Below are 15,891 nucleotides of genomic sequence, written 5' to 3' on the forward strand. Positions count from 1 at the left end.
AAGATTCAGGTGTGTGATTCCAGAGAAACTTTTCTGAAGTGTGAGATATGAAAACTGAAGGTTGAGTGGAGGTTTCTGTTTAATATGTTGTTCATGGTAAGAAATGACTGAAGAAAGCTGACTTGTAGATTGAAAAAATGTTGCTAATGGTTTGATTGAGTATGTCCATATTACACTTGAAAAGGTCTGATCATGGATGCTAACTTAAAATGCTGATAGCCATGGATAGATACAGAGGTAGTGGGCAATATTTAGAGGAGTGCTTTATATTCTGAAATTAAACTAGAAAGCAAGTGAAATGTTGAAGTCTGTATGCTTATCTATACTTTTGTAAGAGTTTGTGATCAGAATCTGTGGAAAATTAGCTTTGGAAAAACTAGTTGCAAAAGTTCTGAAAGGCATGCTAAGTCTGTGGGGAATAAAAGATAAAACACAAGGTATCAGTGGAAAAATGGTGTCTGGCAAGGTAATAATTGAAAAGTTTGGGAGAAGAAAACTATGTGTTATTATTCTAGTAAGTGACTACCTAGTTTCTTGTAACTTACATGTTGAGAACACAACTGCATTTTAATTCTTCCATATATTCAGTGAATCATATTTTCCATTAACCAGTTTTTCTACATTATGTTTTGTGGTGAAAGTCTGCCAGGTAGGTCTTGGAAAGAAGCTAACTTGATCCTGGATGGCAGACATTTATGTAGAAAATGGTACCTACACTGGAGGTATTCAGATCACCATTTAGAGAAACGTGGTCACTAGTAGTACAAGAATTAAGTGAGTGTCATACAGTACATTGAGAAAAACTTACCACTCTTAGAGATCAGGTTGTCTTTCCCCAGAATTCTTACTGGGGAAGAATGGGAGCATGGTGGTAAATTTTTTAATGGTAAATTTCAAGAATTTTTTTTATATACACAGCTTTTACGGGAAGTAATTTATTGTGTATTGAGAGTGTGTCACTGTGAGATGTGCTGACAGCACTCTAGATAGCGTAGACTTCTGGTAGTGTGCTGTGAATAGCTGTTAATTTTTAAAGGCAACTTCAGAAGATAAGAACATAATTTTCTGTCTGCTAAGTCTTTGAATGCTTAATTGGTGAAAAATGTTGATGCAACAGTAATATATGGGAAAAGGAGTGCATTTAGAAGTTCAGTCTTTGGGAATGCTATGAAGGACTTGAGTCAGAATTGCCTCTCCATAGGATGCATATACTCACTAGACTGTAGTCCCCTTAAACACCATTAAGGGATAGCACAGTCAACCCTTGCATTTTTTTGAAATGCTCATAAGAAAGCCACAGGTATCTCAGCCCGTTCTCTCCTCTGTAGTAGGTCAGCACCTCAGAGCAAATGCATAATGATGGAATTGTACCAGGTTTCAATTATATTGGTTTTAAGCTGGTGGTAGTGAATAAAGAGCAACTTTGTGTCCTGGTTTCAGCTGGGATAGAATTGATTTTCTTCTTAATAGCTGATAGAGTGCTATGTTTTGGATGTAGTATGAGAATAATGTTGATAACACACTAATGTTTTAGTTGTTGCTCAGTAGTGCTTACCTAAAGTCAAGGACTTTTAGGTTTCCCATGCTCTTTGCCAGTAAGCGAGTGCACAAGAAGCTGGGAGGGAGCAGGGCCAGGACAGCTGACCCAGACTAGCCAAAGGGATATTCCATACCATAGAACGTCATGCTGAGTATATAAACCAGGAGAATTGGCCGGGAGGGGCCGATTGCCGCTTAGGGGACTGTCTGGGCATTGGTCTGCAGATTGTGAGCAATTGTATTGTGCATCACTTGTGTTGTTTTTTTTTTTTTTTTCCCACTTGGGTTTTGTTCTTCTCTCTCCTTCTCCTCTTCACTACACTTGTTTTTATTACTATGATTTACTTTATTTCAATTATTAAGCTGTTCTTACTTCAACCCATGAGTTTCAGCTTTTTCTGATTCTCCTTCCCGTCCCGCTGGGGGTAGGGGAGAGTGAGTGTCTGTGTGGTACTTAGTTGCTGGCTGGGGTTAAACCACAACATTTTGTTAAATAAATGTACAGCTGTAAAAAATGGATATGTGATTCTGCTGATATTTTTTTCTGTTTCATAAAGCTAGATATTAGTGACCCTTACCCTGAGACATCTGGGGTACTATCAAAATGAGCTATATGAGCTTACACTATGCATAAAGCACATCTTACTAGTATCTGCATGATTCTGAGTCTCAGTGGTGTTGTCTGGAGTATACTCCATGTACCTCATAGAGGGACCTTCTTTGATCAGTGCCTTAAAGAACTACACGTTCTTACTCTGGAAACTCAGTGTGCGTAGTATTGTTTCTCTGCCTGACTGCTACAGTCAGGTAGTAGTGTGTTATGTAACAACCTTGAGGTCAGACTCTGTTAAATAGTTCAGTGTTTTACTCTTTCTAAATTATTTTATCTTTATTCAGTCTGCTGCTTGATTGTTTTCCTTCTATATGAAATTTTCTTTGTGCTCTGTGTCTACAAGTACATAATTTTTTGAGTGTTTGACTCATTGCTAACATAACTTCTAAAGGATCATTTAAAGATTGTAAATGTGCATTTTTATTTGCCTTAAGAGGATTATCACGTTATTAATATCTAATGTCAACATGTTCCTTTTTGGTCTGTTTTTGCATGTGTTTATTGCAGCCGCTGGAACTGCTCTGGCATTCTCTAGATGAATGGCTTGTTCTTATAGCCACAGAGCTGATGAAAAACAAAAGGGACTCTGCCAACATTACTTCTATTTTACTAAAGCAAAAAGGACCAGATCACCAGGATACTGCTCCTACGCCTTCCTTTGCCGCTGTAGGAACTGAAGGCAGAAAAGAGCTATCTGCTGATGCTGGCGAGTTGAAAACGTATGATGTTGCTGGGAAGCAGGAAGCTTGCACTGATTGCCAGGATGTTATCTCCATGACAGCAAACAGGCTAAGTGCTGTCATTCAAGCCTTTTATATGTGCTGCTCCTGTCAGATGCCTCAGGGGTAAGGAGAAGATCCTGTTTGGTACTTAAAATTTACCATTGTGAAATCATACATGCTTTCTTGGAAGAATGTTGGTAGTGACCAGGTGATACTAGTAACAGTCAAGGGTATGCTTTTTACTGCTTTCACTAGTTCAATTATTTGAATGCTTTTTTTCCTGGCTTTAATGGCACCAAACAGCACAGCAAATTTTCCGTAGTGCTGCTGCCTGTGAACTTAGATGTGTTGGCACATATTTTGTATTGAGTGTCTGAGGGCCTTTTGTAATCATGTGGGATACTTGCAGGTAATGTAATTTTGATCTCTTGAAACTTAGCTGTTCTTGCTGTTGGTTCTTCTTAATGTGAAATTATCTCTGAATTTAATGTGATTATCCAACAAGAAGAGCTGTAAGCTCAGAAAAAAAATGTGACTTATCTTGTGTATGAAAATGACAGCTGTGGCAAAACTTGTTTGGCTATATTACAGAAATTTATAACAAGGAGAATTAAATCTCAAATTAATACTCACTTGGAATGTCCCAGGTTGGCAAACATAATTTTGTGTGGAACAGGTACTACAGCTTAGGTAAAATGTAATACCATTAGTTTCTGATTTAAAAAGAAAAAAAGTGCATCCACTGTAAATGAGGTCTTTGTCCAAGATTATTATGGATAGTTGTGAACTTGCAAGAAAAGGATCCTTTGACCCTCTTGAATGAACAATTAGGCAAGTATGGTGTATTACAAGCTTCCTGAGGAGCTTAGAGGCAAGGTTCCCACTACATGACAACTCTTGGTTATTCCCAGCCACTGTGTGGGTTTTTCTTTCTCTGTCAAACAGAGTGGAATAAAAACTTTCAAGTTGGCCAGTACTGTTTGTCTGGGGCACAATCCTCTGTGGACATTCTGGAAGATGATTTGGGGATCAGCGTGTTCCACAAGCACCTCAATACTTTCACTTTTAATTTTACTGTACCTTGAAAAAGGAACTGCTGTTTAGCCATTTCCCTCTATCTCCATCAAACCTTACTAATATAAAATGCCAGTAAAGTACTATTTACAGCAGCCAAATGAATAGCAGAAATATATATATATATAAAGTGAAGTACATTTTCCCTTCCATCAATCGCTGTACAAAAACTCAGTTGGAGAGGTGACTGTCTCCCTGTGTCCAGGTGACTTGCTGATGGGCCCTTGCCCAGTGGGTCTGTCCCTATGCATAGTTTACACTAAAGGTTAGGGACAACTCCCATGGATACTACATTAAGTTTAACAGAGTTGTTACCATAGAAGACAGGAGAGTAAGAACTGCTTTGATAGTGACTGGGAGAACTCCCTGGGATGCAGAACAGTAATGCAGAGCACACCTGAATTCTGTGTTGCTGTAGGGCTTTTCAGAACTGTGTTGAAGTACAAAGACTTACTTTTTTAAATGAAGTTTTCATATTAATAGGAGTAAATGGCACAACAGTGTAACTCAATACTGCTGTCATCTTCAAATAACATTTGAAATGATAACAAATGACATTTTCAGACAAAATAATTTAAAATGGCTCAAACTTTAGATTTGAGTGTCTTTATGTTTAATGGAGGAGAGTAAACTGAGCTCATAGTTTTCCATGGTTCCTAATATTCATACAATAGATGGCATTTCATGCTGGTTAACATCTGAAATATTGAGGTTATTTTCTTTCACTTGCTGTCATTGATTTTCTTCTGCAAATGCTGGTATTTAATCTAGACATTCTTTGTTAGTATAGTGAAATACAATGTTCCAAGATTTCAGCATCAAAACTGATGAGTGGTTTAGTTTTTTTTTCTTTTTTTTTTCTTTCTTTCTGCTATTCACCATATGTTGCAATTTACAGGTAGAGAGAGTTAATTTCTTTTCAGGTTAGCCTCTTTTAATTGTTTAATACTTTTAGATCATCTCTCAGACCAGAAGTGTGTTTAAAATGTTCATATTTGGTCTCTGAAAGATTTTGTTTGTTTTTTGTGGGGCTGAGGAGAAGGATATGGTAAGACTTTTTCCTTCAAAACAGTAAGGGAGAGAAGGAAAATAGCTTAGATTTTATATAAAATGAGCAGCTCTTGTCTAAATTGTGGGGAACAGGAACAGTTCTAGGATTGCTATCCTGGACTTTTTAAAGTACTATTTTTCACAGCCTCTCAAGGCACCTGATGAGAGGATTTTATTCTTGTTTGCAAGTATTCATTAGCTTTTGCTGAAGCTAAAAGACCTAATTAAAAATTTCTCTTTTTTAAAATGTGGAACATAAATGTAAATAAATGGAGTAAAACTTACACCCGTGTTAATCCTTCCCTTGTTGTCCAGATATGTATGGGAGAGAAAATAAAATTTCATACTAATGTATGAGACACTTGCTCAGCAGGTAATTTTGTTATTTTGCACAGCTGTTAAATATCACCTTGCCCTCCAATATTAAGTTTGCCAAGTCTGTAATGTTATTTCTTCCTGGCTCTTTTCCTCACCACAATTTACAAGGTGCATGGTGGGAATTTTATACAATGAACAAGAATATAGAACAATGAGAATATTGTGTATATTGTGCATATAATATCAATCCTTCCATGTATGTGCTTCCAGTGTATTGAAAGCTGGAAGGATTCAATAGAGAAATGTGTATGTCCATTAGTTTAAGCTTTTCGTGTTCATATAGTTAATAACATGTAGTGGTCAGGTTGCTTGGACTTCGTAATTATTGACATTTTTGCCTTGTTTTAGTTTATTGTGAAATCTTAATGCTGCTGAGTATTTAATTTCATGATTGAGTAGTTAAACATCAGTTTCTATTTGCATAGTATTTTATTAAAAAAACCCACAACAATTTATGTAATTCACATTCCTTTTAATTTCATTAACCAAAAGCATCTTATGATTTTTGAACAGGATGACATCGCCTCGTTTTATAGAATTTGTCTGTAAACACGATGATGTCCTTAAGTGTTTTGTTAACCGGTAAGCTTCAAGAAACACAGTATTTCTCATTTCTCCGCTCCCCCCCCTCCCAAAAAAAATAATAAAAAATTAACACTCCTATTTTTTTGTACTGAGTTGCATTTTAAGGTTATTGTTGTGACATATGTGCCATATGCACTTTAACGGTCCTGCCAAATTCAAAGGAATGTATATTAATGATTCAGAGCTCTGGCTTAAATGAGCTCTTCTGCATATGTAAGTGATCCTTTTGTAAGATTCTGATATTTCATGAACAAAATCTCTTTCACAGAGCAACAGAATAATTTCCTTAATGGATTCTTTCCTCATCTTTGTTCCAAATAAGGCCTTCCTTTTTGAGGCAGATGAAAACTTTCAGTCTTCCTCAAAAGTGTTATACTTAATGACTTCTTAAAGGAGTCTAAACCATCTTTGTACATTTGACTGTTTTCTAGAGTTTCTCTGGGACTACCTAGTTTATAATCTTGCTTCTGCCTGCATTGCTGCTTGTAATCCTCCATGTTCAAAGGTAATATAATATAATTTGGAAACAAGAGTTGGGAAAACATTATGAAATAGAAGAGTCTGTTCGTACTTTTCTGTTTGACTAATAGCATTGTCTCTTTATGAAGGCTTTGTGTATCATGAAACATTGTTAGATCTCTGACTAACAGGCCTCTAACCTATTTTTTTTCTTTCTTATATTTTTTTTTCAGAAATCCCAAAATAATTTTTGATCACTTTCATTTTCTTCTTGAGTGTCCTGAACTAATGTCCAGATTTATGCACATCATAAAAGCTCAGGTAAGTGTCTGGAGATGCTAAGTTACAGCTTCAATGAATATAAAGAGAGTGTTTTGTTTAAAAATAATATTTTTTAAAAAATCCATTTGTGGAAGATGTGGCCTCCAGTGCTTCTGAATCTGGGATGTTGAAAGATCAGATTAAATGGACATGGCAGCCATCTTTCTCTACTTGTAATTCCTTAAAATACATGTGTAAGTCTTATTTGCGATGACCAATGTTAAATGTCTTACAATCCAACTTTCAGTTAAACAGACTTAACTTTCTGTTACTAAATCTGTTTGTGCACTTCTAATAGACTGAGCTTTAAAATGCTGTGCTCTTTTCCTTAATTGACTTACGTTTTGAGACAAACATATATACACCACTATTAGTTGATTTGGCTATAGTTAAATACCAGCAGTTCCTTCAGTGAAACATCGTGTTGTCTTGTTGCCCTTTGCTCTGTTCCTGTTGTTGGTTTGGATTTTTTTTGTTTTGAATAAAATCCTGATGTCTTGCATAACCTAAACTCACTTCTCAGTTTAGCATGTGACATGAATTCAAGACTAAAGAGTTACTCTAGGGAAGACTAGTGTAGTTAAGTGGAAAAATTAGCGAGCAAACCCCCGTGTGAAAGTCCGCTGCCTCACCTAACACTCTGTTGAGCGTTTGCCATGTTTTCATTACTTATCTTTAAAAGCTTATGATTGTCTACATGTAACTCTGGGATAGAGCTGTGGTTTTGTTCTATTACAAATGAAGATGGTCTTTGGGCAATAATGAGTTATTTGGAACTCATTTGTTTAGTGCACACTGGTTTACTTTATTCTCTATTAGAAAGGTTCCTTACATTGAACTATTTTAGTCAGAGACAGAATTTGCTGAAAACAAAGGTAAAAATCCTGTAACCAACCAGAACACTTCCCCCGCCTAGTATTTGTGGAGGGTCTGTTCCAAAAGCTTTATTTAGCTGTGGACATTACTGTGCCTTTGTGTTTTAGATATACATTGTTTTTCGTAATCCATTTTCATTTTTAGGGCATGGTGTAGGTGTGTTGTGTACTTACTCTTTGGTTGAAATGTGTGTTTTTGAAATTCATTATGTATAAATAATGAAGAGACTCTGAGAACTGACATTGTTAGATAACTAAAACTACGTGCTGCGAATCATGAGATGTGAGAGAAGCCATACTTGTGTCAGATCTGTCTCAGAAGAACTGCAAAATGTCAGTCTAAATACTGAGTCAAGCAAGCTATGACTTTCTCACCTAGGAATTGTTTTGGCAAGCTTTTGGATCCTTTGGGCTGTTTTTTATTGCCGATGAACTTTACTACAAATAGGACTTGCTTTTATAACTTGTGCTTCTGTGTTCAGTTGATAATAAGTAGTGTTACAGAAGCCAGTGACTTCTAATCTAGATCCCCCCTGCCCTGGGAGAAGTTTTGTGCTATTTTTCTCCTGTGTGGTGAGCTCCCAATAGCTATTTCTGGAAAACTGGTGGTCCAGCCTTTCTGCATACCAGACTTCAGCAAGTACTCAAGGGCATGTCTAGTCCTTTCCTCTTCCCAAAATACTGTGTAGTGTATTGAGGTAGCACCAAGTAGGTCTCTGCACATCTCAAAACTTGAGAAGTACGCGTAACCATTTTCCAGTCATGCTTATTAGAGAAGAATTGTTCAGTTGAATTTTATCTGTATGATACAGTTTACCCCTTGTTTTGTAGCCATTTAAAGATCGCTGTGAATGGTTCTATGAACATCTGCATGCTGGGCAGCCAGATTCGGACATGGTGCACAGGCCTGTCAATGAAAATGACATACTTTTGGTTCACAGAGGTATTGTGTTAAAAATGGAGTTAGTATATCTTTGAAGTACATTGAAATATAATGAATTAAGGTAAAAAATTAATTGGTGGTTTGTATTTAGATTCTATTTTTAGGAGCAGCTGTGAAGTTGTGTCTAAAGCAAATTGTGCAAAACTAAAGCAGGGGATTGCTGTGAGATTTCATGGAGAAGAAGGCATGGTGGGTAAAACTGCATGGTTTTCCTTTACAGTATTTATATATGGAAATATTCTCTTTCACAAGTATTGTTTTGAACTAAATCCTAATTTAAAATAACTTTTGTACTTTATTAAGAAATATGTGATAACCCAGCATAACTGTTTGTGCAGTAAAAGTTCTATGTGCTAATATGTTTTATTCTTTTGACGTGCAGGGACAGGGTGTGGTGCGTGAGTGGTTTGATATCTTATCCAGTGAAATAGTTAACCCAGATTATGCATTATTTACTCAGTCAGCTGATGGTATGTCTTTGCCTTTTCTTTCCTAATTTTTAGGGTGTCTTCTTTTATAAAAGCATTTTTGTAATCTGAGAAAAGTCTCTTGGTTTCAGAATATAAGATTGTTACTTCTTAAAAGCAACACTAATAGAACTTACCTTTTATATATATATAAAAGCGATCTATTAGTTGTATGGTTTTTATAACTATAGATGAAATATTTTTCTTATTTTTAAGTTTCCTTGATTTTGTTCTCTCTTTTGTAAGAGGAGGGTGAGATGTTTGTTTTAATGAATCCATGCTATTTCTGCCTGGTTGTAGAGGGACATAACTTGCTGGGAGCAGTACAGAAAGTGTTTTTCTTCTGCATATGTAAGGGAACTGTGGTTGTATTCCTTTATTTCCTTTTAGAAACCTACAAATTCAGTCAGTTAATTTTTGTGGGAAAACCAGATGTTGATCTCCACAGATCTATCTTGTATTTGACTACATGTCTTTTGGGTGCTTCATATAAAGCAAATCTTTATCAATAAAAGATCTGACATCATCCTCAGTGATAAATGTTTTGCTTTCTACCTTACAAAGCTGTGGGAAGTGGCAAGGAATTCAGTCAACAGTAGAGGCATAGGTTAGTCCCTGAAAGTTAAAAGGGAAAGTTCAGGGCTGTCTGTTTGAGGCGGTCTTTTCCAAGGAGACCAGGCCTGGACTGTCTCCTTTCTGCATCTGGCTGGAACCAGATGAAAGGAAGTAGATGCATTCTGATCCTTTCTTTGAGCGTGTTCACAAAGTTGACAGCAGCGTGGCCCGTTACAGTGAGCAAAAAGTGCACGTAGCGATATAGTAAGATGGATGGCCAAGTTTAGCAGATCCTGGTTGCCCTTATGTTGATGATGATTATTTCAGAGTGCTTAGAGAATGGCTAAGCAGTATGGTTGCAATAATAGGATGTCATTACATTCTAGTAGTTTATTTCCGATATCTTTTTTGTGCAAATAGATATCCCCAAACAATCTTCTAGAACCCCAAAATAAACTCTTTCACTGTTGTCAATGCTTAGTGTATATCATAAATACAAACTTCACTTGAAGAGAAAAAAAAAAGTCGTGAAATGTGATAATATTTTTGTTTTATAGGAACAACTTTCCAGCCCAACAGCAACTCTTCTGTAAATCCAGACCACTTGAACTACTTCCGTTTTGCAGGCCAAATCCTGGGGTTAGCTCTCAATCACAGGCAGCTGGTGAACATCTACTTCACAAGGTCATTCTACAAACATATTCTTGGTATGATTTTATTAAAATCCTGTTTGAGTCATAACAGTCATCAGAGCAGTAAACTTTCTCCTTTTTTACTTTGTGTGATAAAAGTGAGCAAGTCTTGGAAATTAATGTATTGCTAATCTTTTATGTACATCAGAGTCACAACATAATATGGCAGTAATTGCTAGTCCAGTCTGAGCCTTTCTTAGGAACTGTTATAGTTGCAAAATATAGAAATACATTAGCAAAACTACGTGGGAATTTTATATAGTTAGCAACTTTTAATCAAATAGTTAGTCTTCGAATGAATCTTACATTAAAACCAAGAAAAACAAGGAAGGCATCTGTCTAAAACATAATAATATAATTTAGTTGTCTTTAATGTTGCTGACTAGGAATGTCTGAAAGGCAGACTAGTGCGACCAATCGTTTTTGTGGTATATGCAGTTCTTTGCATCACAGTTGTGAAGTTCATCTGTCTTGCCACATAATGTCATTATTGAGAAATGAAAATAATCATACCATACATAATTTAGGATGGACTTAGAAAGTTGATAATGTTTATGAATTCCAGCAAAAATCTATCAGGCATTCTTTATTATGCCTGCAGTTCTTCAGTTGTGTAATGTTTTAACAAGGTGAATCCATATTGTTGTGAAAGCTCCCTGTCTACTCACTCCAGCAAATACTACCTATTTCCTGAAATAGTGTTTCAGAACTAATGCAGGTTCATCCTGTCTCTTTCCTGAAGAGTGTTGATTCATATGTTTACTGTAGCATTGAAGAGGATTGGTCAGAAGTCTTTACGAAAATGTACCTTTTCTTTTTAATAGAGAAGGACTGCTGTTACCTGGTGGTATCTGTGGTCTAGGGCTCTTCTCTGCTCCTCTTTGAGAACCTTTGTGCTTCTTGGTTGCTGAACATGATGCCCCTGTTCTGCATTGTCATGAAAAGCTTTTTCTCTTGCATGACGGATGTGATGGAATGGTAGATTCCCTTTGCATTCCTGTTACTCCTCCACGTATATAAATACCTTTGCTGTTGCATGCAAAATTTCCTTTGAGTTTAAGCACTGTTCTTTAATCCTCTTTGGAAATATAAGATAGCGTAGTATCAGAGGTTTTATTTTCCTCAAGAACCACTCCTTACTTTGAGACTTAGCAAGGTTTTCAAGGAATTGTTTGCACCTCGTTCTGTTTTTCTGTAATTATTCTTTCTGTGATGTTTGCTGAGTTCAGGACATAACAACTCTTCACTTCAGATTTACTGTTTCTCTTCCCTGACAGTGTTCAGGGAAGACTGTTGCCATTTGGTGGAGGCTTGATCATCTTAGTCAAGGTCATCTTGACAAAGAGATGCATTTTACGTCTCTCCCTCAATACTGCTTTCTGCTGCAAGAGAGTGACTCTTCACTGGGCAAGAGGACAGGCAGTCTGAAGCAGCACCATGTTGGCAATGCCTCATCAGGCTTCCCTAATTATTGATCTTCACATAGGAAAGCAGTTCCAAAGTAGACATATCTTTGTGTGGTACAACTTGGTGCTGATTTAAGAGTTGGCCTCTGGCATCAAGAGATTCCTCTGTGAGCAGAATGATGTTCACAGGCTAATCTCCATGTGATGTATTCACAAATGAGAAAAACTTATTTTTCTGCTGTTCAGTGACACCTTGAGAATAGTCAAGTGTTGCTCTTGTCACCTTTTTTTGAAATGACTACTGATGAATTTGGGTTCTTTTCTAGTTTGACTTATGATTATGTACTGGATTTATTTGTTTCTGAATTGACAAGATGACCTATTGTTTCCTTCTTTTTTTTTCCATTTTGCTAGCTTAACTATTGCGAATCAAACAGCAGTGAGAGTAGTCTGTTAATAAGATCTCATCAGTCCCTTTTAGTAAAGTAATTCTGTTGAACAGGCATCCTGGAACTCTCTAGAGGTTTGTGTATGTTTAAGTTCTTTAAGTTCAAAAGGTTAACAGGTTTTTATCACTTCTTGTTATTTATCAGACACAGAGAACTGCAAAAGTTACACTTCTGCTTCCCAAAGCAGTTGCTTTTTCTGCCTCACAGTGTATTTATTTAAACCTTTCCAAGGCTTTTTCCCTTGGCTGTGTGCATCTCCTCCTTTCTTGTCTAAGGAACCAGAGTTGCACAGCAGCAGATGTTCCTGAGGGGTTTTTATTTTATTTTTGTTTTGGGTTCAGCTGTCGGTTATGCCAACTGTTGTTCATGCCAAATACAAGTTACTAAGTTACAGACATTAAGATTCCCTTCAGCTACTTGTCAGGCCTTAAGTAATGGAGTATGAAACCTTTGGAAGCCTGAGACCGTTTCCATTCCTTTGGTTTCTCACCGTGCACTCAGATCTTTGTTTTCTGTAGCCTTTCATGTTGATCGCACTGAATCCACCAGTTCTGTGGTAAGACTTCCTGTATCTGAGGAACAGTGTGAGCCTCTTTCAAAGGAACTCTTCTCTTTAGTCAACAGACATGATGTTGAAGTGTGTTAATTAGAAGCTGAAACCTGTATGAAAAAATGTGGCTATTCTTTTGAGACTCAGGTGGGTGCATCACCTTTTTTCACTGTGATGAACTGAGATCTTTCTGCAGTATCTGGTAGGCAAGGAAAGATCACCAACTTGTGTGTTAGCTGGGTCATCACTTAACTAATGTGCTTTATAATATGTTAGATATGTAGCTTGCATGATTATTTTGGTTTGCCGTGATATCAAATATACCATAGGTTTTCATGTTTATTAGGGCTGCACTTTACTACAGATGTAGAACTGAGGCAGAAATATAGTCAGAAATTAATAAGGTCTCTTAGGTTTGTTTTTTTCGAACTTCCTGTCTGCCTGTTGCTTATACAGGGGAGAAGATACTTTCACTAGTACTGTTGTCCAGTTACTGTGTATTTTTTCGAAGGAGCCACTTTGTTTGGAAAAGGAAACTTCTACCTCCAGCCCACAAATACACATAGCAGATAAATTCCTCACTGTGCTATCTGCTGTTAAGCCTCCTCTTTCTCAGTATAATAGAAAATATTCCTTGAAATGGCATAAATAAAAGCGAAAATTAATTTCTGGGTCAGTGTGTTTTGAGGTTGAAGCCTTAAATCCTTGAATACGTACTGAATTTTTCTTTTTCTCAGAGCTTACCTGTAGTATCTTTTTGAAGTTGTGTTGCACAGAAATACCTGTTTATCACAATTATACTAGGTTAGATTTCTCTTCCTTTTCAAACTACAGGTGCCTTAAGGATATAGCAAGAGAAAGATATGTAGTATTTAATGGGATTCAAATTTTGTCTTGATAAATCTGACAGAGTTTCTTTATAACTTTATAACTGCCTGCTGTTGACTAGTATCTGTCAAGCAAATGAGTGAGCTTAGTGCTTTGGTCTCACAACATGGTGACTACGAGTGTAGTCTCATCATAATGCTCCAGGTCAGTTTCTTCTCTGAAGGAGTCTCTGATTCCTACTTTTCGTTCTTCTTTTCCCGCATGTTTTGCTTATATCCCTCAGAGACATCATTATTTCCACATCTCTTATCTGAAATGCCCATATGCTTACTAGTTGTCAAAAGTGAAAGTTCTCTAGAAACTACTGGAGAGCTGTTAGATTTTCTTTGTTGTATTTTTTGAGAGATGACAGTGGAAATTCATTAGTAAATTATCTGTCCCTCTCGAACTGGAGTGTTCCTTTATTTTATTAGAAAAACAATGCCTTACGGTTTGTGTACACACCGTTTCAGTGCTGGTCAGCCCTTCCAGGGAAATGCTGCAACATGTTTGCACTGGCTGCTGACCTATGAATTCTGTGTTACTCTCTGGGGTACTGCAGTTCATAGTATGCTAAGACTTCTACTAATGGGCACCCTTGTGACACATCACAATGCACAGAAGAGGAAGCAAAGAGAGTACTTCTTGATAACTTACAGTTCTCCAAACCTGCTACCATCCTCACCCCCTGCCCCTTCTCTCAGGTATTTATGTGTCTTGGTAGAGGTAAAGAATCTGTCATGACAGTTAAAGTAATTGTAATTTGCTTTCTTGTGTAGTGAATAGGGTAGTTCTCTTGTGCAAACTCAGGGTCACCTTGTTCTCGACACATTTGCTGAAATTTGCTTTGAGCGCCATGTCTGTGAAGGGACTGTAAATAAACAGTTTCTATATTGGATAGAAGTCAGACTTATAGCAGCTCTCTTCTTCATGCTTCTAAATGACTTGTAAGTTGAGTTTGAAAATGTAAAATTCCTAGAAATAATTTTTTCAGCCATATAGTAGGTCTCATAGCAAACATGATTAAAAAGAAGAAAACTGAAAAGCAGAAGTTAAGTACAGAAAGGTTATGTGTGTTTTTTTTTTTCTCTACACTATCACCTCTAACACACACACCCCCCCCCCCAAATAATTTTATGGGGGAAAAGATATTATTATAGAGAGATATGATATTTGGGTTTCTAAAAGTTACGTAGAAGATGCCAAGATTTTTTTAGGAAATTCCTTTAACATTGTGTGTTCTGTATGGTTAGAAGCTTTTACTGAAATCTATTAGTGAGCTAAAATTGTGCAAATTCTTGTTGCTCAAGTGGTATGCCATTTGCTTCACTGTGAAGAAACATAAAGAAACATAAAGAAGCTTGATTCTTTAATACTTTTAAAATGTAGTAAGTACAGGTCTGCTCTAGAGAGTAATGGTGAATCCCTTTTTCCCTTTTCCTATTAGTGCATTATTCTGGTTTCTCTCTAGAGGGCAATCTTCTACCATATATTGATTTGGACTGCTTTTTGCTTTATCCTATTCATTTGAGGGGTTTTGTCTCTATTTTTTCTAGGTATACCTGTAAATTATCAGGATGTAGCATCTATTGATCCAGAGTATGCAAAGAATTTGCAGTGGATTTTAGATAATGATATCAGTGATCTGGGTTTAGAGCTGACCTTCTCTGTTGAGACTGATGTGTTTGGAGCAATGGAAGAAGTGCCATTGAAGCCAGGGGGTGCAAGTATACTTGTTACACAGGAAAACAAGGTGAGTATACAGGTTTATTTAGAAGTTGATAGTATAAGAAAAGCAATTGGACTGACTTTCTGGATAACTGGAAGCATAAATGGTATACCTGTTTTGAAGGAAATACACAAAAGAGTTGCCAACACTCTTCTTTCTTATCCTAGCTTAGCATGTTATAGTACTATTTAAAGTCTTTGTAAGTGTTCAGGTTTGAGGTTCTTCTTTCTGTGACAGAACTTTTGGAAGGAAAATAGGATCAACTTTAACCAGGAAGGTTAAACAGTAGCAATTGCTAAAAGTAAAATTGTAGGTAATGTTGCAAAGTGTGCTGCCTGCTAGTGCAGTCTATGGCACAGGACTGCTCTACTTTATCATACAAATAATTGACAGAGCGAAAGGCTGCAGGAAGCTTTTTCAGCCATTTGCAAGTCATGTGGTGAGTATGGAAATAATCTACCTTTTAAAATGTAATATAACAGCTTGGAAGGTCCCTGAATTCTGTGCAGCATTAGTTCAAAGGCAAATATGGAAAAATGCAGCCAGACTTCGAAATTGATCGAGAAATTAAGGTAGTTATCAGTCTGATTGAATTCTGCAGTTTCCAACTAGATAGT

At 36.7% G+C, this 15,891-nt stretch overlaps 1 protein-coding gene across 3 annotated transcripts in view; it reads left to right on the plus strand.

Moving 5' to 3' along the window:
* The window catches only part of HACE1 (HECT domain and ankyrin repeat containing E3 ubiquitin protein ligase 1), a 53,915-nt gene that overhangs the window by 26,167 nt on the left and 11,857 nt on the right, over positions 1-15,891 (plus strand). For all 3 annotated transcript variants that reach the window (XM_055713675.1, XM_055713676.1, XM_027814626.2), the window contains 8 exons: positions 2,660-2,997; positions 5,890-5,958; positions 6,654-6,741; positions 8,448-8,559; positions 8,651-8,748; positions 8,942-9,029; positions 10,139-10,288; positions 15,102-15,298. In XM_055713675.1, coding sequence (XP_055569650.1) covers positions 2,660-2,997; positions 5,890-5,958; positions 6,654-6,741; positions 8,448-8,559; positions 8,651-8,748; positions 8,942-9,029; positions 10,139-10,288; positions 15,102-15,298 — 1,140 coding nt within the window. The remainder of the gene's footprint in view (positions 1-2,659; positions 2,998-5,889; positions 5,959-6,653; positions 6,742-8,447; positions 8,560-8,650; positions 8,749-8,941; positions 9,030-10,138; positions 10,289-15,101; positions 15,299-15,891) is intronic.

Source organism: Falco cherrug, chromosome 6 (assembly GCF_023634085.1).
Source record: "Falco cherrug isolate bFalChe1 chromosome 6, bFalChe1.pri, whole genome shotgun sequence".
NCBI lineage: Eukaryota > Metazoa > Chordata > Aves > Falconiformes > Falconidae > Falco > Falco cherrug.